At 41.2% G+C, this 23,890-nt stretch overlaps 1 protein-coding gene across 1 annotated transcript in view; it reads left to right on the top strand.

Moving 5' to 3' along the window:
• GRID2 (glutamate ionotropic receptor delta type subunit 2) overlaps nt 1-23,890 on the top strand; it is a 1,233,941-nt gene that overhangs the window by 462,814 nt on the left and 747,237 nt on the right. The window contains exon 3 of the mRNA XM_075860662.1: nt 21,576-21,860. Within this exon, the coding sequence (XP_075716777.1) occupies nt 21,576-21,860 (285 nt within the window). The remainder of the gene's footprint in view (nt 1-21,575; nt 21,861-23,890) is intronic.

Below are 23,890 nucleotides of genomic sequence, written 5' to 3'. Positions count from 1 at the left end.
CCGGCGCTGCACTAATGATCTGCGGCACTGAAGACAGAACATGGCGGGCGCGCTACAAAGCACCCCCATGTTGTCTTCAGTGCCTGAACTGCCGCTCATTAGTGCAGCGCCGGCCGCATCTCCTCATGCTGACCGCGCGCGCACTTCCTGTCAGGAGCGGGGCAATGGCTGTATTACACAGCCGCAGCCCCGCTCTATAACGCCGGAGATCAGAGAACCTCTCATCTCCGCCGTTATTCCCGTGAATGCTGCGATCACAGCTGACTGCAGCATTCAGGGGAAAGTGAGAAGGGGGGATGCCCCTGGATCGCATCACAGGGAATTCCTGTGACGCGATCGAGGGCCATACCATATATGGGCAGACAGCCCAGGGTCTATTGACGGACCCCAGGGCTGTCTGACCATATCTCTTGTTGTTAGGATATACCCAAGTATGTCCTAACAACTGCCTGTGTGCTATCCGTCCACAGGCTAATGTACTGGCACATATCTGATATATGTCAGTACATTAAAGTTTAAAAATAAAGTAAAAACAAAGTATGGTTACATTTTAAAAAAAATACACCTTCACCTTTTTTACAATAAACATTAAAATAAGTCTCAATACATAAAATACACACATTCAGTAATGGCGCGGACAACAATGTTTTTGCATCATTTATGATGTGTACGCTGTAAAAAAATGAAATAAACACGGCTTTCATTCACTTATTAATGTGAGGCGCGAGGTGCGATGAATTTACCCTCCATGTTCCTCACATTAATAGTAATTAACCCCATCATGTACCTCGCCTATCTGCGCATGCGCGAGTTCAAAGAGACAGAGTCCTGGGTCCTGCCGCCGATGGCCATAGTGAAGCGCTCCTGCACGAAATGGTGAGTATATCTTAAATTCTATATTTTAAGGGTAAAAGTTGGGGGTCGTCTTATACGCCCAGTCGTCTTATACGCCGACATATACGGTATTTACTTTCATTGAGAAAAAAATAAAATAAATATGAAATAAATATTTAAGTCCAAAAAAAACATTTTCAAATTTTTTCTCTAAAGTAATGTCAAAAAATAGAAAAAATACACTAAATTGGTATCGCTGCATCCATAAAAGTCCAAACTATCACAACATATTTTTTTTTATTTAACTCGCATGGTGAACGCCGTGAAAAGTAAAGAATTTAAAACGGCAACATTTTGGTCATCTTGGCTCTAACAAAAAATGTAATACAAAATGCTCAAAAAGTTGTATGTACCAAAAAATGGTATCAATAAAACCTACAGCTCGTCCCACAAAATAATAAGCCCTCACACCACTCTATTGATGGAAACATAAAAAAGTTATGCTTTTTCTCCTTTATTCCTTGTAAAAATGTAAAATGGCTATGTTTTTATAGAAAAAAAAGTAGATTTTTACTTTTACAGACTAATTCCAATGAATTCAGCAAAACAACTGTGGGGTCAAAATTCTAACGTTACCCCTAGAAAAATTCCTTGAGGGGTGTAGTTTCCAAAATGGGGTCACTTTTGGGGGGTTTCCACTATTTTGGTACCTCCAGTGCATTGTAAACGCGACACGATACTGAAAACTATTCTAGCAAAATCAGAAATCCAAAATCCAAATGGTGCTCCTTCCCTTCTGAGCCCTGCTGTGGGTCCAAACAGCAGTTTATTACTACATATGGGGTATTGCTATAATCGGGAGAAGATGCTTTACATATGTTGGGGTGTTTTTCTCCTTTATTCCTTGTAAAAATTAAACATTTCTACGTTTTTTCAGAAAAAAAGTAGATTTTCATCTTCACATAGTAATTCAAATAAATTTAGCAAAAAAAACTGTGGGTTAAAAAGGCTAACTATGCCCCTAGATAAATTCCTTGAGGGGTGGAGTTTCCAAAATGGGGTCATTTTTGGGGGTCTTTACTGTTTTGGCTCCACAAGACCTCTTCAAACCTGACATGGTGCGTAAAATATATTCTAAAAAAAAAGGTGGCCCCAAAATCCACTAGGTGCTCCTTTGCTTCTGAGGCCTATGTTTCAGTCCATTAGCACACTAGGACCACATGTGGGATATTTCTAAAAACTGAAGAATCTGGGCAATAAATATTGAGTTGCGTTTCTCAGGGTAAAACCTTCTGTGGTACAGAAAAAAATGTATTACAAATGAATTTGAGAGGTGCAGTTTTCAAAATGGAGTGATTTATGGGGACTTTCTAATATATAAGACCCTCAAAGCAACTTCAGAACTGAACTGGTCCCTGAAAAAATAGCGTTATGAAATTTTCTAGAAAATTGGAGAAATCGCTGCTGAAGTTCTAAGCCTTGTAACGTCCTAGAAAAATAAAATATGGGAAATATAAACTAGTAACTATTTTGTGTGGTATTACTATCTGTTTTACAAGCAAATACATTTAAATTTAGAAAAATGGCAATTTTTGCAAATTTTCTCCAAATCTTGGTGTTTTTTTTTACAAATAAATATTGAATTTATCGACCACATTTTTTCACTAACATAAAGTACAATATGTCACGAGAAAACAATCTCAGAATCACTTGGATAGGTAAAAGCATTCCAAAGTTATTACCATATAAAGTGACACATGTCAGATTTCAAAAATCGGCTTCGTCCTGAAGGCCAAAAAAGGCTCAGTCCTGTAGGGGTTAATAACTGACCTTATACACTTGGTACTATTGTATTATTTATTGTATGTAGCTTTCAGGAGTTTATACTTTTGTATTTGTACCGCTGTTTGTTATGAGGGCTTAAAAAAATATCTTTAAAAAAATAAATTGTAAAGCTATATGCAGTGTAGATATATATTTTAATGTATATTTAGATGTCTAAATGACCTGGTAACAACTAAAAATATTGATTTCCTTATTTTAGTTTTTATTTATTATCATATAACAGTAGATTCTTAACTGCAACTCTGTAAAAATTGAGCCATATATTCTTCTAAGACATTATATTAGACGATCCAACCAGCCAACAAGTCATGGGACAGCACTTATCAAATTCCTCATAATGTAGCTAGAGAAGCAAAGGGTTGGCATACAAGTAAACGGTCTCAGTTCACTTAAGAAAGTCTTGGCTACTCCTAATAAGAACCCATGGGTATGCTATTTCCTAACTTTAAGTCTACTCCTGCTGTTTTCCTTACACCTGAAGCCTGTGTTTAAATGAACAATAAAGGCCAAATTCTTGACAAGTAGAAGTGTAGATGGCCTATAGCGATCAGATAGGAAGCCAGAAGCGTTTATCCTTTCAACAATTTACCCTGACCTCAGCATCAGTATATGAAAAGGTAGAAGAAAGAAATGCTACTATGTTGTTCTGAGACAATCGAAATCACTTTTCGAGATTTGAATTTTTTTTTCTGCATAATAAAAATGCTTTTTGCATAAATGTTTTGTATATTAGATACAGCATATAAAAAAAAAAACATCTACTTCTATGGTAAAAAAGGAAAAATGTTTCTAAGTTCTGTGTACAATCAACCTTTATTATTGTTTTGTATGTAATTATATTTTTGAGCCAATAATTTATGCAATAAATACACAATACATTGACGCTTTATATAGTATATAACTGTTTACTTTCATTGAGTTGAACTATTCAATTTTGGCTGCCTGCAGCCACCACTAGACGCAGCTTGCGGCATACAAGTTTTGCAGTTCTTGTTGAACTCAAAAATATGAATCTGTGTGCAGTAAGCTTATACTTTTATGGTGCCCTCAGACACACAGAAGGTTATAATTGAACTCCTCGGCTGTATGAAGGCGGGGTAGGGGATTTGGAGCTCTGTAACAGAACAACAGTGCTCTAACCCTAATAAAGATATAATATGAAAAGAACCAGATACAGCCTAGAATTTTGAAAATGAAATGTTATCTAAGAATACAGCTTAATTGGGTGATAGGGTGATGTCATAGGTCAGCCAGCACCCTAAATTTTGTTCTTTATCTTGTGTTTTCTCTTTGTTTGTTTTTTTCCTAAGATCTTCTAGAGACTCCTAAAACACTTTTGTTCCCACTATTACAATTCGATGTAATATGACTCTAGAATTAGGCGGTTCTTAGTATACCTTTATTTGACAATATCCTGACTAATAATATAGAGAACTAAATATCAGCTTTGATTTCCACTAGATTTTGTGCAATTAATAAAATAATACATTCAAAGGTGTATAGAATTCTGAGGCCCTTTAGAAAAGTCAGGGATGGGCTCCATCACTTTGATAATAAACTGAACTGCAATAAAGCAATCAGAAACAACTACTTTCACTTGAGAAGCAATCAAGTTTCAAGCCAGACAGCAGAGAGATACCACAGTGATTTCCCACAAAAAGGAACAATTGCCCACATTTGTTAATGCCGTCTAAGGTTATGTTCACACGCTTAGCAAAATACGTCTGCAAATCCGGAGCTGTTTTCAAGCGAAAACAGCTTCTGATTTTCAGACATTTTTGTAACAACTTGCGTTTCTTACGTCCGTTATTGGAGCTGTTTTTCAATGGGGTCAATGAAAAACGCCTCCAAATACGTCCCAAGAATTGACATGCACTTTTTTTTTGCGGGCGTCTTTTTACGCGCCGTATTTTGACAGCGACACGTAAAATTAAGCCTCATGGGAACATAACACCGTAAATCCCATTGCAAGCAATGGGCAGATGTTTGGAGGCGTAATGGTGCCGTTTTTTCAGGCGTAATTCGAGGCGTAAATGGCCCGAATTACATCTGAAACCAGTGCATGTCAACATAACCTAAGAGTTAGGAAGCGCAAACTTAGACCAGGCAGGCACAAAATTCACCGAATATTTATCCCAGTGGTGCATGCTGCATGATAATTTTGGCGCATCTATCATGATCTATTCAACATTTTTCTCTTCCTTATACCACTTTTGATTCGGCAATTTTTATGCCAGAAGTTTGTGCTCGTATTTTGCACATTTTTGGCCCACAATACGGCATTTAAGCAATGCCCTTCTAAGCCATGCCCCTTTTCCGGAACATTTTCAAAAGTGTCTAGTGCAGTGCAAACATCAAAATTTTGCTTAACTGCACAAACTGTTTGGTGCCCCTCACCCTCTGATCTTTATAGCATCAACTATAGTTACACATGGTTTTTGTGGGGAAAAAAATAGATCAAAATCAATTATCTGGATTAATAAATTGGGGGAATTTAGTAAGCACTCTATGGCAGTTTTCTAGTCTAGAAAAGTTGCAATTTGCACAAAAAATATTTTACGCCGCCTCCACCACTTTCATTTATGCCAGAACCTGACAAAAATGAAAGTGGAGCTGGCATGGATTTCCCTGTCTGCTGCCCAGACAGTCAGCGATTCATATAATTTCATATAATTTATTAAGAGGCGTGCGCCTAAGGCTTCGCTTATGACTGTAGTAGTTCAGAGCGCAAAAGACCAGGGTAGGTGCACGAATAGGGTCCCAACCCAATCATATAGCAAAGAAGTATTCGCTTAGGACTATTAGCCAATATACAGGGTGGGCCATCCTCATTGAGATGCTGCAACAGCTGGAGTTTGTAAGGGTGCCATTTGTGAGTAGCTAATATCCGCCGAAGGGATGTTCGACTGATGCCACTCTCCAGTGACATGCGGCGAGTGCTACGCTGTGGGTTCTTGCTGAATGAAGCTACTACAGCCACTGATGTTTCTTCATTAGTGACAGTTTTCATGCGTCCACATTTGGGCAAATCCAACACTGAACCAGCTTCACGAAACTTGGCAAGCAGTTTGAAAACTGTAGCATGGGAGATGGGTGGTCTCGTAGGGTGTCTTGCATTGAAATCTGCTGCAATGACCCGGGTACTGCTTTCACAAGACATCAACACAATTTCTATCCGCTCCTCACGTGTTAACCTCTGCGACATGTCAATGGCTGTAAACAAAGAGAAGCTTGTAAATAACTCATGAAAGAATAAAGTAACATTAAAACCAAGCACACCATTGTTTTTCTTGTGAAATTCTCGATAAGTTTGATGTGTCACATGACCCTCTTCCCATTGAAAAAACTAAAGTTGGATACAAAATGGCCGACTTCAAAATGGCCACCATGGTCAACACCCAGCTTGAAAAGTTTCCCCCCTCCCATATACTAAAGTGCCACAAACAGGAAGTTAATATCACCAACCATTCCCATTTTATTTAGGTGTATCCATATAAATGGCCCACCCTGTAGAATGCTGCTCCACAAGGACTTAGCACTACCATGTATTACATTGGATACCATATAATACCAGATTTACCTTGTAACGGTCACTGAGGGAGAAATGTGTTTCTGCCTGCGGCTTCTGCCAGTGATAACAGCTTATTTCTCACAATAGCTGACCACATCATTGTTAAATTAGATTTAGCTTTGTATATTCTGTATTGTATGTACCATTTAAAGAATAGAGATTATTTTTGTTGGTGCATTGCTCTCCAGGTGGGTGTATAATTCTGTAGCTATTTCTTATACCCTTGACATAACTGTAGATATGGTTTAAAATATAGAAGATGCAGGAAAAGTTTGTTTGAAGAATTAAGGACATTAAATGATGAATTAAACAATTGCAAGAAAATAGAAACAAATTTTTAAAACCGTTAAACCGTCATAGTAACCTTTCTGAAATGTGTATCGCTATTTTTTATAGCTACTTGAAAGCATAATGATCTGAATAAATTTGGTAAAAGTTGAAGAGAGGTCATTACTTATAAAGCTGATTACAGTCTTCCTGATCTGGCAATGACAAATGGCCTTCCACTGCAGAAATACAACATGCTACCCTGCTTATCTAAAAATTATCACTGCCCTTCCACCCCAATCTTATTCCCTCTTTATTTTATGCTTGCTAGATCTCATTTTACAATGACTGGTAATGTAACACTGACAATGAGTTCTAACCCTTTGACTTTTTACAGGGATTCTATGCTTCAATGCATATATTTTACATTTTATTTAATTGTTAAATATGTGTATAAATACACAGTATAAAACTTGCTCTTGCAAGTAGCTGCAACAATAGTATAACTTGAATCTATATCACCCATTCTTCTGTTATGTTCTTCTGTTCAATGCATGTTTTGTTCATAAGGGATATTCCCCAATCAGGATCCTGGGTCATTAGGATTTTTATTAACTTTTTATTTTTATTTATTTTCTCTTTGCTTCTATAGAGTTAACATCATCAGCCACTCTCCCAAGTAGGGCTCACACTCTAAATTCCTTATTGTAGACACACACTAAAGGCTTATTTAGACGAACATAGAATACGTCTGTGTGATGGCCGTTAAAACAATGGCCGTCACACGGCCGCATGTATTTTAATGGGGCCGTTCACATGGCCGTTGTTTCAACCGTGAGAAGGGTCCATTGAAAAATAGAACATGTCCTATTTTGTTCGGTTTTCACGGATCTCTCAATAGACTCAAGTCTATGGGCGTTCGTAAAAACGGGACCTGCACGGGGGGAACCTCGGACATGAAAAACTAAAATTTTTCACGTCCGTGTTTGCCCATGTTCGTCTGAATAATCCCTAAGGCTAATTTCATGCAAAGCCAATTAAACTATTGGTATGTATTTGAAGTGTGGGAGGAAATTGGAGTAGACACATATAGCATAGATATCTCGTGAAAAAATGTTGCAAAATCTGGCCGTCTTGCACCATACATCTCTGTACAGATGTAGCCAAGTTTATCTTGACTCTGATAACTTGCTGCAGCATGATAACACACAACAAAAGCCATTGAAAATTCATTTAAAAAGTCAAGTTAAAGTTTCTTGACACTGTATATTTAATGCGTTAAAAGTCGAGATAAAGACGGCTACATCTGTATATGTTGAGATAAGAAAAAAAGGTAAGGAAGGACACATCTGTGTAGTCTATTAAGTTGTGAACATAGTGCCGTATGTCCTATTGTTACAATGTATAGCTGTGTGTCTAGGTGGAGATGTAACACATATAGTGCAATATATAGTTGGCACAAGGCATGTTTATCGCTTTTTCTTATGTTACTTCATGGCTGACATACATATTTTCCAATAACTTGTTGAAAAAAAATTATAAATGTCCTTTTATTATTTGGCACGTTTTAGAACTCTTCTCAGCCACACCACTTCACCTCGACACATTTATTTATTTAAACTGTCAAAAACACATGAATATACCACGTACTCCTAATTTTGGGGCAATTTGCAATAGAATGTACTAGGCAAATATGCTCCAAATATATATTACAAATTACAAAGTGTGTCCCAAAATTAATGAGAATGATTTCCCAAAAAATCATTTTATTCATAAAACATACAATTAGGCTCGATCACCTTCAAAGTAAGTCCCCTGGGACCGAACACAACAATTCCAGTGACACCGCCATTCTTTGTAGCAGTGCTGGAAGTCTTTGAGAGATTGTTCAGAGCCCTCATCGCGGCTGACTGGACATTTTCAACAGTACCAAAATGGAGTCCTTTCAGGTGAGTTTTGATTTTTGTGAATAAAAAAAGTCACACGGTGCCAAATCAGGGCTATAGGGTGGGTGAGGAAGTGTAGGGATTTTTTTGTGCCAAAATATATTTCACAGCCAATGATGTTTGACTCGTCGTTTTGTCATGGTGGAGGATCCACGTTTTGGCAATGTCATGGCGCACTTGCAAAACCCTTCTCATTTAAACATCAGTCCCCATCCAGAGCAGCCTTAATAACGGTCACATTTTCCTCGGTTATTGATATTGAAATGTCACCCTGAGTGCTGTTCATCCTCAATTGCTTCCCTTCAAACCTTGAAGGCCTTGTGCCATCTGAAAACTTAGGCTAACGACAAAGCAGCTTCTCATACGCTGTCTTCAGCATCTCTAAGTTTTGAGAAGTTATTTTTCCAGGTTTCACGCAAAAATCGATTGCATAATGCTGCTTGATGCTCCCCTGCATTTTTGTCCGTGACGAGGGGGAAAAACAAGGGTGCATGTAAAGGATCTGCCAGGCACAGCTTCTGTGTATACGCCCATAGGTAATCAGTCTGCACCTGCTTCTATGCCTGTGAGACTGACTCCATACATAATCACAAGCCCATATACCTAGGCTACCCTGGTCCCTCACACTACTATGGACCCCCTTGAGACCCTGGCTCAGCAAATGCAGGGTCTCTCCCTACAGGTCCAGGCCCTGGCTCAGAGGGTCAACCAGCCTGACGCTACAATGGTAGTGCCCCTCACCTCACCTCTTGAACCCCACCTCAAGTTGCCTGACCGGTTCTCAGAGGACTTTTCTCTCCTTTCGGGAGAGTTGTAGGCTCTACTTTCGCTTAAAGCCTCACTCCTCAGGTTCTGAGAGCCAGCGGGTGGGTATAATTATGTCCGGGCTCCAGGAAGGGCCCCAAGAATGGGCCTTCTCCTTGGCTCCTGACGCCCCTGTGCTTTCCTCCGTTGATCTTTTTTTTTCTGCTCTCGGACTCATTTATGACGAGACTGACAGGACTGCCTTCGCTGAGAGTCAGCTGGTGACCTTACGTCAGGATAAGAGACCTGTTGAGGAGTATTGTTCTGACTTTAGGAAGTGGTGCGTAGCTTCTCGGTTCAATGACCCTGCCTTAAGGTGCCAGTTTAGGTTGGGGCTGTCGAACGCCCTGAAAGACCTGCTAGTTAGCTATCCCTCTTCTGACTCCCTAGACCAGGTTATGGCTTTAGCGGTACGACTTGACCGACGTCTCAGGGAACGACAACTTGAACGTTTTTGTGTTTTCCCCTCTGACTCCCCCATGATGCCTCCCGAGGTCCCGTTGCTTCGCTCTTCCACGGAAGACTCGGAGGTACCTATGCAACTCGGGGCCTCCGTGTCCCCCCGACAACGTAGAGAGTTCCGCAGGAAGAATGGTCTCTGCTTCTATTGTGGGGATGACAAGCATCAAGTGAACACCTGTCCTAGGCGTAAGAATAAGCAGCCGGAAGAACTTCCACGCCTAAGTGATCATCGGGGAGGTCACTTGGGCGCACAGGTATTTCCCGTAAATATGAAATGTAATAAAATCTTGCTACCCTTTCAGGTCTCTTTTGGTGGTAGGTCTGCTACCGGCAGTGCCTTCGTGGATTCAGGGTCTTCTGCTAATATCATGTCTGTGGAATTTGCTATGTCTCTAGCTATGCCTTTGATTGATTTGCCTAAACCTGTCCCGGTAGTGGGTATCGACTCCACTCCTCTTGCTAATGGTTATTTTACACAGCATAGACCTGTTTTTGAACTCATTGTTGGCTCCATGCATTTGGAGCAGTGCTCTGTACTGTTGATGCAGGGATTATCGTCCGATTTGGTTTTAGGCCTTCCCTGGTTGGAGTTGCATAATCCCACGTTTGACTGGAATACTGGGGATCTTACCAAATGGGGTAATGAATGCTTGACGTCATGTTTTTCTGTTAATTCTATTTCTCCCCCTGAGGAGGTGAACACGCTACCTTAGTTTGTTTAGGACTTCGCTGATGTTTTCTCTAAGGAGGCCTCCGAAGTGTTACCTCCTCATAGAGAATACGATTGCGCTATCGATTTGGTACCAGGAGCTAAGCTCCCTAAGGGTAGGATATTTAATCTCTCTTGTCCCGAACGTGAAGCCATGAGAGAGTATATCCAGGAAAGCCTGGCCAAGGGTTACATTCGCCCCTCTACTTCTCCGGTAGGTGCTGGCTTCTTCTTCGTAGGGAAGAAGGATGGTGGTCTTAGGCCATGCATTGACTACCGTAACTTGAATAAGGTCACTGTAAGGAACCAGTATCCCCTTCCTTTGATTCCTGATCTCTTTAATCAGATTCAGGGGGCCAAATGGTTCTCTAAGTTTGATCTACGGGGGGCGTATAACCTTATCCGCATCAAAAAGGGGGATGAGTGGAAGACTGCGTTTAACACGCCCGAAGGTCATTTCGAATACCTCGTCATGCCCTTTGGGTTGTGTAATGCTCCCGCGGTCTTCCAGAATTTCATAAATGAGATTTTAAGAGATTACCTGGGGGTATTTCTTGTAGTATACCTTGATGGCATACTTGTGTTTTCCAAGGACTGGTCCTCCCACATTGAGCATATCAGGAAGGTGCTCCAGGTCCTTCGGGAAAACAAACTGTTTGCGAAGACCGAAAAATGTGTGTTTGGGGTGCAGGAGATACCATTTTTGGGTCAAATCCTCACTCCTCATGAATTCCGCATGGACCCCGCCAAGGTCCAGGCTGTGGCGGAATGGGTCCAACCTGCCCCCCTGAAGGCGTTACAGTGTTTCTTGGGGTTCGCTAATTATTACAGACCTCACTCGCAAAGGTGCTGATCTCCTCCACTGGCCTCCTGAGGCTGTCCAGGCTTTTGAGGTCCTTAAGAAGAACTTTATCTCGGCCCCGGTGCTGGTTCAGCCCAACCAAATGGAGCCATTTATCGTGGAGGTTGACGCATCCGAGGTGGGAGTGGGGGCTGTCTTGTCCCAGGGTACCAGGTCCCTCACCCATCTCCGTCCCTGTGCCTACTTCTCCAGGAAGTTTTCGCCCACTGAGAGTAACTATGATATTGGCAACCACGAACTCTTAGCCATTAAATGGGCATTTGAAGAGTGGCGCCACTTCCTGGAGGGGGCTAGGCACCAGGTAACGGTCCTTACCGACCACAAGAATCTGGTTTTCCTAGAATCTGCCCGGAGGCTAAACCCGAGACAAGCTCGATGGGCGCTATTTTTTACCAGATTCAACTTTTTGGTGACCTTTAGGGCTGGGTCTAAAAATATTAAGGCTGATGCACTGTCGCGTAGCTTCATGGCCAGCCCTCCTTCAGAGGAAGATCCTGCTTGTATTTTGCCTCCAGGTATAATCATTTCTTCTATTGATTCTGATTTAGTCTCTGAAATTGCGGTTGATCAACGTTCAGCTCCCGGGAACCTTCCTGAGAACAAGCTGTTTGTTCCCCTGCAATTCCGGCTAAGGGTACTTAGGGAAAATCATGACTCTGCACTATCTGATTGCAGAGGAAAAAACGGGATATAAACGGCGCTGCTACTCAAGAATGATGCTTGGAATGGTTATAATGATATGATCTTTTATTCAATAGGCTACGCGTTTCAATGCCGCACCGGCATCTTCCTCAGGCCATATCGCCTGAGGAAGATGCCGGTGCGGCATTGAAACGCGTAGCCTATTAAATAAAAGATCATATCATTATAACCATTCCAAGCATCATTCTTGAGTAGCAGCGCCGTTTATATCCCGTTTTTTCCTCTGCAATCATTTCTATACAGAGACCCATTGGTGTGACCATCTGGGATTTCGGCTGCAGCACTTATTATCCTACGTGACTGATCTTACTTCTTGTGGTAAGCCTGTCATCGCTTGACTGCTATTTTGGGCTTACTTACGCTATGTGGCGCCGTGTGTTTTTTCTTGTATTATTTCCGCACTATCTGGTCATCCAGGCATCCTGGGTACCAAGCACCTCATTGGCAGAAACTATTGGTGGCCTGGGTTGCCTAAAGACGTTAAGGCCTACGTCGCCGCTTGTGAGGTTTGTGCTAGGTCCAAGACTCCCAGGTCCCGACCAGCGGGCTTACTACGTTCTTTGCCCATTCCCCAGAGACCTTGGACCCATATATTCAATTTATTTTATCACCGATTTGCCTCCATCTCAAGGCAAGTCGGTGGTGTGGGTTGTAGTAGACCGCTTCAGTAAGATGTGCCACTTTGTGCCCCTCAAGAAACTACCCAATGCTAAGACGTTAGCTACCTTGTTTGTCAAACACATCCTGTGTCTCCATGGGGTCCCTGTCAATATTGTTTCGGACAGAGGGGTACAATTTGTTTCATTGTTTTGGAGAGCCTTCTGTAAAAAGTTGGAGATTGATCTGTCCTTCTCCTCTGCCTTCCATCCTGAAACTAATGGCCAAACCGAGAGGACTAATCAGTCTCTAGAACAATATTTAAGGTGTTTTATCTCTGACTGTCAATATGATTGGGTCTCATTTATTCCCCTCGCCGAATTTTCCCTTAATAACTGGGTCAGTAACTCGTCAGGGGTCTCCCCCTTTTTCTGTAATTTTGGGTTTAATCCACGGTTCTCCTCCGTTTCACCTGGTAGTTCCAACAATCCCGAGGTAGAGGTCATTCATCGGGAACTGTGCACAGTCTGGGCCCAGGTTCAGAAGAACCTAGAGGCGTCCCAGAGCATACTAAAAACTCAGGCTGATAGAAGACGTTCTGCTAACCCCTTGTTTATGGTCGGGGATCTGGTGTGGTTATCGTCTAAGAACTTGCGCCTTAAGGTCCCGTCCAAGAAGTTTGCTCCCCGGTTTATAGGGCTGTATAAGGTCATTGAAGTCCTCAATCCTGTCTCCTTCCGACTGGAGTTGCCCCCATCTTTTCGAATACACGACGTGTTTCATGCCTCCCTCCTTAAACGCTGCTCCCCGTCCTTGGCTCCCTCGAGGAAACCTCCTGTCCCCGTTCTCACCCCTGAGGGGGTGGAATTCGAGGTGGCCAAGATTGTGGACAGCAAGATGGTCCAAGGCTCCCTCCAGTACCTGGTCCATTGGAGAGGATACGGGCCTGAGGAGAGGACTTGGGTACCCGCCCGGGATGTTCACGCTGGGGTATTGGTCAGGAAGTTCCACCTTCGTTTCCCCAATAAATCAGGTCCACCTAGAAAGGGTCCGGTGGCCCCTCATAAAAGGGGGGGGGGTACTGTAAAGGATCTGCCAGGCACAGCTTCTGTGTATACGCCCATAGGTAATCAGTCTGCACCTGCTTCTATGTCTGTGAGACTGACTCCATCTTCCACCACTCAGGATGGCAGGCTTAGGAGTGGGAGAGCCTATCACAGCCTGGCCAGACCGAGCTAGCTCCTGCCCTCTGTCTATTTATACCTGCCTTTCCTGTTCCTCCTTGCTTGTGATTCTTCTCGTGTGGTTTCCTGACCCTGCTGCAGCTTCTGAACTATTTGACCCTGCTTCATTCTGACCCTGGCTTACTGACTACTCTCCTGCTCTGCGTTTGGTACCTCGTACACTCCTGGTTTGACTCGGCTTGTTCACTACTCTCCTGCTCAGCGTTTGGTACCTCGTACACTCCTGTTTTGACTCGGCTTGTTCACCACTCTTGTTGCTCACGGTGTTGCCGTGGGCAAGTGCCCCATTTCCCTTAGCTTTGTGTACCCTTGTCTGTTTGTCTGTCATGCACTTATTGAGCGTAGGGACCGTCGCCCAGTTGTACCCCGTCGCCTAGGGCGGGTCGTTGCAAGTAGGCAGGGACTGAGTGGCGGGTAGATTAGGGCTCACTTGTCTGTTTCCCTACCCCCATCATTACAGTGCACTTTTGTAATGTACTGACGCTTCAAAAGGTTTGGCCTCAACTGAGGATGGTCCGGCCATGTACTTGAGATACCCCTGCTACAACCTCCTACCCCACTTTCCACACGCAGCCCTTGAGGGGAGCATAAAAAATAATTCTGATAACTTTTGGTACGCACCTTGACGGGCTAAATAGGTGGACTACATTATACTACTACTGTTGTGTACCGAATTTATTATGTGTTTTAGACTCTTTTTATGACTCCCTTGACTGTCTTGAAAAAAGAGAGTGGCTAATAGGAATTGTTTTAAAATGTGACAAATCTTTTACAGGGGTATGCCATTTTTTAGTGCAAGTAAGGCTCTGTTCACATCTGCGTTGGGGTCCCGTTCTGATGTTCCATTGGAGCTTTCTGTCAGAACGGTACCCTGAAAAGACACAAACTGACACAGATTGAAACCAGAGGTTTCCGTTTCCATCACCATTGATTTCAATGGTGACGGATCCGGTGCCCGTGGTTTCCGTTTGTCTCTGTTGTGCACCGCGGACCCGTCGTTTTGCTGGAAAGCAATAGCGTATTCGACTATCTGATTGAAAGCTCTGACGGAACGTCAGAACTGGACCCCAACGCAGATGTGAACAGAGCCTCATTGGTGTCATTTATGCCAGCCATGAGGTGGCATAAGGAAGAGAAAAGTGTCTAAGTGTTGTGCCAAATTTATCATGCCTCTTGCGCAATTTTTATAAATTTGGCATAATTTGTGTCTTTTTCGCCATCTCATAATGTCATAAATCACTATTGATGAATTTCCGCAGCATTAAACATGCTGTCATAGAAATTACATTATTTTTACTAGACATTTGTCTGTTATAGCTGTACTATTGTAGCCATTTTAGACCATTCTCTGGGTATTTACTAAAAATCTGTGGTGCACATACCATATTTCTGCTTTACCTACTGTATACATGCTGTACATAAGATTGAAATGATAAGTTCTTGAATGTTTGCAGGTCTAGATCTTAAATACCGACGATGGTTTCAAAATAATATTTGCTGTAAGATAAGAACCATAAATAAATAAATATTTTTTACCGTATAAAACGTATTCTTGGAGATATCATTAAAATATGTAAAAGACACTTATTATTTTAAAGGGCATAAATTGCTGCCGCTATTTACACCTCCTCATACATGTCAAATTATTTCCCCACAAAAGAAAAGGGAAATTGCTTTCAGGGAATGAAGAAATGCTCGCTAGAGATTTAGATATACAGCATTCCTTTTTATATTCATCAAACAGCATCCTGGCATGAATTTAGCAAATATTGAAGCAAAATATCTGAAATCATTGATGCATAGAGACAACAGATCTAACTTCAATGGAAGGTGCCTAACCAAAATGAATTTGTTAATGCAAAACCAACTGAAAAAAGTGCACGCCGTTTCATGCTATTTAAATCATGGCCTTTTCAGCAAGATAACTGACTTTTTGTTCGCTGTTGTGCATTATCAAGCTTAAACCATCAGCATTTTAATCCAGAAGATGAATATTTTTCTTTTGTGAGGAAAATACTATATTTTCTGCTGAATAACTGTATAACATGAGCTGTAAGGTGAAGTCTATTATATAAAAAGTCCTTATTTTTCAGACCTATAATTACCATATATGTCTCAATATAAAGACTCAAATGTGACTAGGTCATTTCAAATGTCATATTTGAATAAGCTAAAACCTATTTGGTTCTCTTTTTGATACTTCAAGACTAAGATAAATCATTTGAGCTGCCTTCAAAGAATTACATTTGCTACACACTTAAGTACATTACATTCTTATGGGAAAAATATCAATTATATGTCAAAAGAGTCATTTATATATTTCTGTACTTGAACTGGAGGGGAATACTTTACAACAGGTCTAACCATCCTTACTCTATGGCTGGATACACACGAACGTGGCGTTTTTGCGGACGCAAAAACGCTGCATTTTGCGCACGCAAAAATCACTTGCCAGCCGTGTGTCATCTGTGTATGATGCGCGGCTGCGTGATTTTCGCGCAGCCGCCATCATAGAGATGATTCTAGCCGACGTCAGTCACTGTCCAAGGTGCTGAAAGAGTTAACTGATCGGCAGTAACTCTTTCAGCACCCTCGACAGTGAATTCCAATCACCATATCTAGCAACCTATTACTTACCGAGAACTTCCCGGCCGTTGCCTTGGTGACGCATCCTTGGTGACGCGTCCTTGGTGACGCGCCTCTCTTGACATCTGGCCCCACCTCCCTGGATGACGTGGCAGTCCATGTGACCGCTGCAGCCTGTGCTTGGCCTGTGATTGGCTGCAGCTGTCACTTGGACTGAATTGTCATCCCGGGAGGTCAGACTGGAGGAAGAACCCTTGACAGTGACTATATCCGGACGTCGCGTAGCGGAAATTTTTTTGAAGTTCGGTTCGGTTGTCCGGGTTCGCTCTTCTCAAAGACACTCCGTTTGGATGTTTGTAAATAGAAAAGCATGTTGTGCTTTTCTGTTTACATTCATCCTTTTGACAGCTCTCGCTTCCGTGCGGCATGCGTGGTTTTCACGCACCCATTGACTTCAATGGGTGCGTGATGCGTGCAAAACGCCCAAAGAACGGACATGTCGTGACTTTTTCAGAGGACTCACGCTGAGCAAAAATCACAGACATGTCTGCACGGCCCCATAGACACATATAGGTCTGTGCAACGCGCGTGCAAATCACGCGCGTTGCACGGACCTTTTTCACGTTCGTCTGAATAAAGCCTATAACTGCTACCATTGGATAATACAGTAATTAGACACAATCATCATCTTGGTAGGTACACATGGATAACTTTTTATCCAGCCAACCATGTGGAAGCAACTAAATTGTTGTCCAGACCAAACACCAGTATTGAGAAATTTGATCTGAGATACTATTGGCATGTTAAATCAATAACAAAATTACAGTTTTACCCTCACATGTTAAGAAGATAATACAAAGGTGACAACCAGTTTGGCTGCCCTTCATGTTCTTCACTTTTGCAATATGGCTGCTGTAACAAAACAATATACTATATAAAAAAAAATTACAAAATGTTGGTTACAGTTCTATCTTCTTATTTGCTGAGGCTTTGTTCACACCTGTGTCAGTGTGTTATGTTTCTCTGCTCCACCAGAGGAGCAGAACAAGGGAATAACCGAAGCAACGGTTCCATTGCACAATGGACGCCGCCGGCAGTTGAAGGAACCCCTTGACTTTTATAGATTCCATCGGCTTTCCGTTGGAGTGTTTGTGATTTTACTGGAGATAATAGCGTAGCATGCTGTGCTATTGTCTATGGTAATCTCAGCCGGATCTGCGACGGAGGCCCCTAACAGAGCATCCAACGCAGATGTGAACAAGGCCTATTATAGTGTACAAACAAGAGGGTGCAAGTTTTGTATGAAAAACTCTGGTAATATTTGGGACTCAGTATGTTTTAGTCACTTTTTCTGTGATTTAATTAGATATATGTTAAATAGGTAAATGCTACCCTTTATGGGATTGAAGTGTGTGTGTGTGGGGTGGGGGGGGGGGTGGGTTGAGATGGCACTCATGTTTAATAAGTAATTATGTGCACTGCATTATATGTTGGCGTCCCAGAAGATATTTCTCTGGTGGCATCCAATCTCAACGTTGTAATTGCAATTGCTGGGACGTTGCACCACACACAAGCGTGAGATTCATATATTAAGATAAAATAGTTGCAAAAACAAAATAACAAGAAAATAAAATAACAAATAGATGGATGCAAATTAAAGTTTTGTCTAAAAAAAAAAGGAATTACTCATTTATACAAGGCTCGTATGAAAAACCATGTACTTTCAGCCATTTATGTTTGTTTTTTTATATAATTGCTGTCAAAACCCAAGTCCCACAGTTATTTCTAATATTACTCGGTTTTTTTGGCCAGATGTAGACTAATGATCACATGATCTGATACAAACAATAGGTTAATATCTAAAATAATATATAGTAAAGATGCCACTTTTGAAGTATTTCAGGTGGAGTCAAGGGATCAATCTTATATTCTGAAGTATCTGAAATACAAATGATAGATGCTTAGAAATCCGGTTACCAAGGCAACATTGTCACACAGGGAATTTTCAGTTTGAAGAATGTGTGTCTCTGCTGATCCTTTTAAATATTAACTGGAATTACCCCCTCCACGTAGATCTGATATAATACATGTAAGGTCAGAAATAAGAGTAATGAAGGATTCATATAGAAAAGACGAAGTAAAACTTCTCTAAATCAATCTCTGCTGTACAGTCGTATGACACTATAACCATAAGAGCTACTTTAACTCTGAACAGACATACGTATTTGCTTCTTTTCACAGGAAAATGTGACTTGTTGGCTTTTCCAGAGACGTGTGTGTGTGCATTTGGTGGATAATACAAATATTCTCTATACATTTATAAATCTATATATAAATATTAATTATATACAGTATCAATGTTGCCCTTATGTTTTTCAAATATACGTAAATACATTGACATTTGTTTAATATTTTATTAATACGATTTTCTTTTGCATAACTGCCCTTTGAAAAATGAAAAGAAGTTGTATATAGATATACCTTAAAGAGGACCTGTCATGACCCCAGAAATGTTATTCTGCTGCCATGCCTGTATTGTTCCCTTCCCCCGACTCCAGCACTATTCATTTAGTTTTTGTAGGTGCCTCGATTCCCCTGCAATAAGCCTTCGTTCCCTCTGCATTCAGTCCGTTTAGTCCGGTGGCTAATATTCTAATTTATGAATAAATTGACAACTGGGCGGTCTCCCCCGCCAAGTTGTCAACAAGGTGTGCACCTAAGCTGCTCTGACATGAAATAAATATAAAATATACATGAAATAAACAGTCCTGGAATTGGGGTAGCAATGCAGGTACTGTACGGCAGCAGATTTCTGGGGGCATGACAGATCCTCTTTAAAGGGTTTCCCTTACAAAATATAAGATCTTGTTGCTAGGCCATTCCATAAGAATCACTGGACCCTCACTGGTCACTAGAACAGCCTGCCCTCGCCCTGATTAGTAACTTATAATATAATACAAGCGAGAGCTATAATATAGACCACCTCTCCATTCATTCTCCTTCTGGACGAGGGACCCCCCGTAACTTAGTTATGTGCAGGACCCGCATCTATCAGACATTTATTTCATATCCTGTGGATAAGCCATGGATGTCTGAGAAGGGTACATTCTCCTTTTAATAAGCTATGTGCCAATGTCACTTGGACAGGTTAACTATCTTTTTATAGTTAAATATGGCTGTTATTATAAAATAATAATACTAATACATAATAATAATAATAATCATCATCATTATACTTATTACTATACTTAACCCCTTAATGACCGCCGATACGTCTTTTTACAGCGGTCATTAGTGGGCTTTATTCTAGAGCGCCGCTATTCTACGTCGCTGCTGTAGAATAAAGTAAACAGAGCAGGGAGCCGTGAAATCTCCCTGCTCTCAGCTGCCAGAGGCAGCTGAGGGATGGGGCGTCCCTGCTCTGCCGGGTGAGATCGATATTAGTATCGATCTCACTCGTTTAACCCTTCAGATGCGGTGCGCAATAGCGAGCACCGCATCTGAGTGGTTTTGGAGAGAGGGAGGGAGCTCCCTCTCATCTCACTGACACCCGGCGATAAAATCGCCGAGTGTCTGTGTCTTCTATGGCAGCCGGGGGTCTAATAAAGGCCCCCAGGTCTGCCTGGAGCGAATGCCTGCTAGATCATGCCGCAGGCATGACCTAGCAGATGCCTGTCCGTTTTAAACGGACAGGCAGTAATACACTGCAATACAAAAGTATTGCAGTGTATTATAATAGCGATCGGAGGATAGTGAAGTCCCCTAGTGGGACTAGTAAAAAAGTTTAATAAAGTTAATAAAAAAAAAAAAAAGTGAAACAAAAAAAAATGAAAAACACAGCTTTTCCCCTTACAAAATGCTTTACTATTAAAAAAAACTACAATAAAGCAAAAAAGTTACACATATTTGGTATCGCCGCGTCCATAACGACCCCGACTATAAAGCTGTTACATTATTTAACCCGCACTGTGAACGCCATAAAAAATAAAATAAAAAACAATGGAAAAATTGCTGTTTTCTGTTAATCCTGACTTAAAAAAAATGTGATAAAAAGTGATCAAAAAGTCGCATCTACTCTCAAATGGTACCAATAAAAACTGCAAGTCGTCCCGCAAAAAACAAGACCTTATACAGCTATGCCGACGCAAAAATAAAAAAGTTACAGCTCTTCGAATGTGACAATGGAAAAATGTAAAAAATGGCTTGGACATTAGGGCCCAGAATGCAAGCAGGGGGAAGGGGTTAATAATATTAATAATAATAATAATAATAATAATAATAATAATAACAATAACAATAATAATAATAATATTATTATAGCTCTCTTTTTCTCTGTGGTACTTTGAAATATGAAAAAAAAATACAAAAAAACAAAAAAAGCAAGTATACTGTAGTAGTACAAGCAGACTTAATGTATCATGCACACAACTATATTATGCATCCATATTGTTTGGATCTGCAATAGGACACTCATAGAAATCTGTGGGCTCATACTGTACATCTTTATGCCTCCAATTTCATATAGAGCCATACGTTCAAAGGTTTTTATATGCATCCATGAAAAAAAAAGTTTGAAGCATGTATCAACGCATGCTAAATTACGGAAGGATTCTCCTCTAAAAGCATTGATTCTAGGGGAGAATACATCTCGTCATGGAGGCACCACATGAAGTGCCAACAGCTACGTAATACAAAAACCCTAGGGACTCCGTGTGCTGCCTTATAAGCACTGTGTACTTGACTTTGCCTTGTGCATGATGCCTGACAGTAACAAAGGACAGAAAGTCAAGCAAATACAAGCTTGCTTACACAGTCTAAAGGGGGGGCTTGTTGGATTCAAGTTCCATTTAAGCTATGTATGCTTTTTTTAAGTTTGTAAAATAGTTATTTGTACTTCTTCAAATGGTTCCATTTAGTAAGCTGAGAACCAGTAAATCTGAAAGAGTTTTAAAATGAACATTTAAATGAAAAACCATAAAAACAAGTGAAATGAAAACACTAAATTGAAACTGCTCATGCTAAAGCATATTTATCAAGAATTGTATACATCATTACATTTAGCATGTTTGGTTAAGCCATTTTCAGTACAAGTAACATTGCATACATGTGTCAATGTCATCTCAAATAATAATTTTCTTTCTTTCAGCTTGTGACCTTATGAACCAAGGCATATTGGCCCTTGTCAGCTCTATCGGATGTGCATCAGCGGGGTCTTTGCAAGCTCTGGCAGATGCTATGCATATTCCTCATCTGTTCATGCAACGATCCACAGCGAGGACGCCAAGAAGTAGTTGTGGGCTCAACAGGAGTAACAGGATTGATGATTATACATTGTCTGTCCGCCCCCCAGTCTATCTGAATGATGTTATCTTAAGAGTCGTCACGGAATATGCCTGGCAGAAATTCATCATCTTTTACGACAACAACTATGGTAATTCTTCCCACCTTTTTGCATAAATAAAGGAAAGCATCCACATTTCCATACCCTCCATCACTGTTTTAAGAATATATAGAAAATAATTCTTTAAGTGCTCAAATATTTCCATGTTATATTTTAGTCCTCTAGAGACAGAGCTGTAGAAAAATGGAAATTGCAAAGGCTAAGCATCCTGATAAGTAACAAACTCAGCTATATTTTATCTCATTTTCATCCGCAGTATTCCAGCTTCCTTGCTCTGAAAATATTACTATTTTTCTGTACATAGGCAGGTGCATAACAGTAAAAAAAAATAACAAAAATGTTTATATAAATATATATTAGATAGAAAGATAGATATATTAAACAAAACCACAGAATACGAAGCCATATATAGGACTAAAAATCTTAGGCCCTCTTAACATCACATTTCTGCTGCAATGTTTACCAGTGTATGGCCAATAGTGGGATAGGTCGCCTCAACAGCCCTGCCCCAGCACCGAGAACTTCTGCCCTGGGGAATCTCCTGAAATCACTGTCCATGTATGGACAGATATGTCAGGAGCTTCTCCAGAGCCGTGATCCCTTGGGAGAGAGATTTCTGATGCTCTGCCCCAGGACTACATCCCTGGGAAAACTTTTTTTGCAGGATTTCTCAGGATAAAATAGCGTCGTCTACTATGCTATTCCATCCATAAAAATTGTATACCAACATATACCAGCCCGATAGAGGCCAAAATAACACTCTTTTGTTCTCCATCAGGCTAATGGAGCCCTATGAACACATTTATTTATTGAGCTTTCCCAATGTACGCAATAAATGTAGTTCATGAACGCGATGCGAAAAAAAATAGATTAAGTCACTTATTTTTAAAAGACTTCAAAACTTGAAATAATTTGAAAGCCTTGTACTTCATTAAAGCTTCGAGTTTTTAGTATGGCACCCATGGCAGTCTTTGGACCCATACTGTAACTCCAAATACCTCTAAATTTTATACAGAAGCATACAGAGGTTTTTTTTTCCTTGGGTGCATATGCAATCTGTGGCATGTTCCATCAAACATTGTATGGTGAAGATATTTCTCCTATAAGCAATGCTTCTAGGGAAGAAGACCTCTATAATATGGCGCTGTATGGAGGCACCATATGGTGGCACACGGAATACTTAGCATGGAACCGAAACGCAGGTTCCGTGCACATGCCTCTGCCTTGTACATGGTGCCTAACTAATGGATGCTTCTGGATCATCACGTCAGACATTTTTATACTATCATTGTGGAAAATATCGGCCCTGTTTAACCCCTTAGCTATCACCGTATAGTGTTTTTACAGCGGCCGTTCGGGTAAGTTCGTCTGAAGTGCCGCCTTTTCACGTTCACACTTTAGAAGAACTTTTCCCTCATTGGGCGGGGTGCTCTTGAAGCCCGGGCTGTTGCTAACACCCTCGGGTTTCAGGGAAACGATCGGAGACCACTAGCAGTGGTCTCCGATCATATTTTACCCCTCAGATACAGCGCTCCCTCTCTCACCCCACTGGCATCCCACGATGAAATTGTGGAGTGTCAATGGTTTCTATGGCAGCCAGGGGCCTAACAAAGCCCCCCAGGTCTGCCTCTAGTGATTGCCTGCTAGGCCACGTTCAGACGTGGCAGATTTTTTCCGCTGCAAATATTGGTGCAGATTCGGGGCAATTACGCAACGTATCTGCACCAACATTTGCATATGTGACAGGTAATTAAGACGTTGCAGATATCACAGCGGGCTTGCCACATATTTCAGTTTTTGCATTGCAAAGGCAGTGAAACTCCGCTGCTTCTCCGCAACATAATGAGCATGCTGCAGAGGGAAAATTCTGAACCGCAGCCTAAATTCCGCACAGTTATTTTCCACAACGTCCGAACTAAGTTTCCTAAAAATGTATAGAAACAAATGTAAAAAACGGCTGCTGCAGAATTCCCCTGTGGACTGTCCGCAGCAGAATTAAACAGCAATTCCGCCACGTCTGAACGTGGCCTTAGGCCATGCCATGCAACATGGTAGCGGCA

The sequence above is a fragment of the Rhinoderma darwinii genome, chromosome 1 (assembly GCF_050947455.1).
Source record: "Rhinoderma darwinii isolate aRhiDar2 chromosome 1, aRhiDar2.hap1, whole genome shotgun sequence".
NCBI lineage: Eukaryota > Metazoa > Chordata > Amphibia > Anura > Rhinodermatidae > Rhinoderma > Rhinoderma darwinii.
The sequence above is the reverse complement of the archived record's forward strand: the minus strand, read 5'-3'. Positions and strand labels throughout refer to the sequence as shown.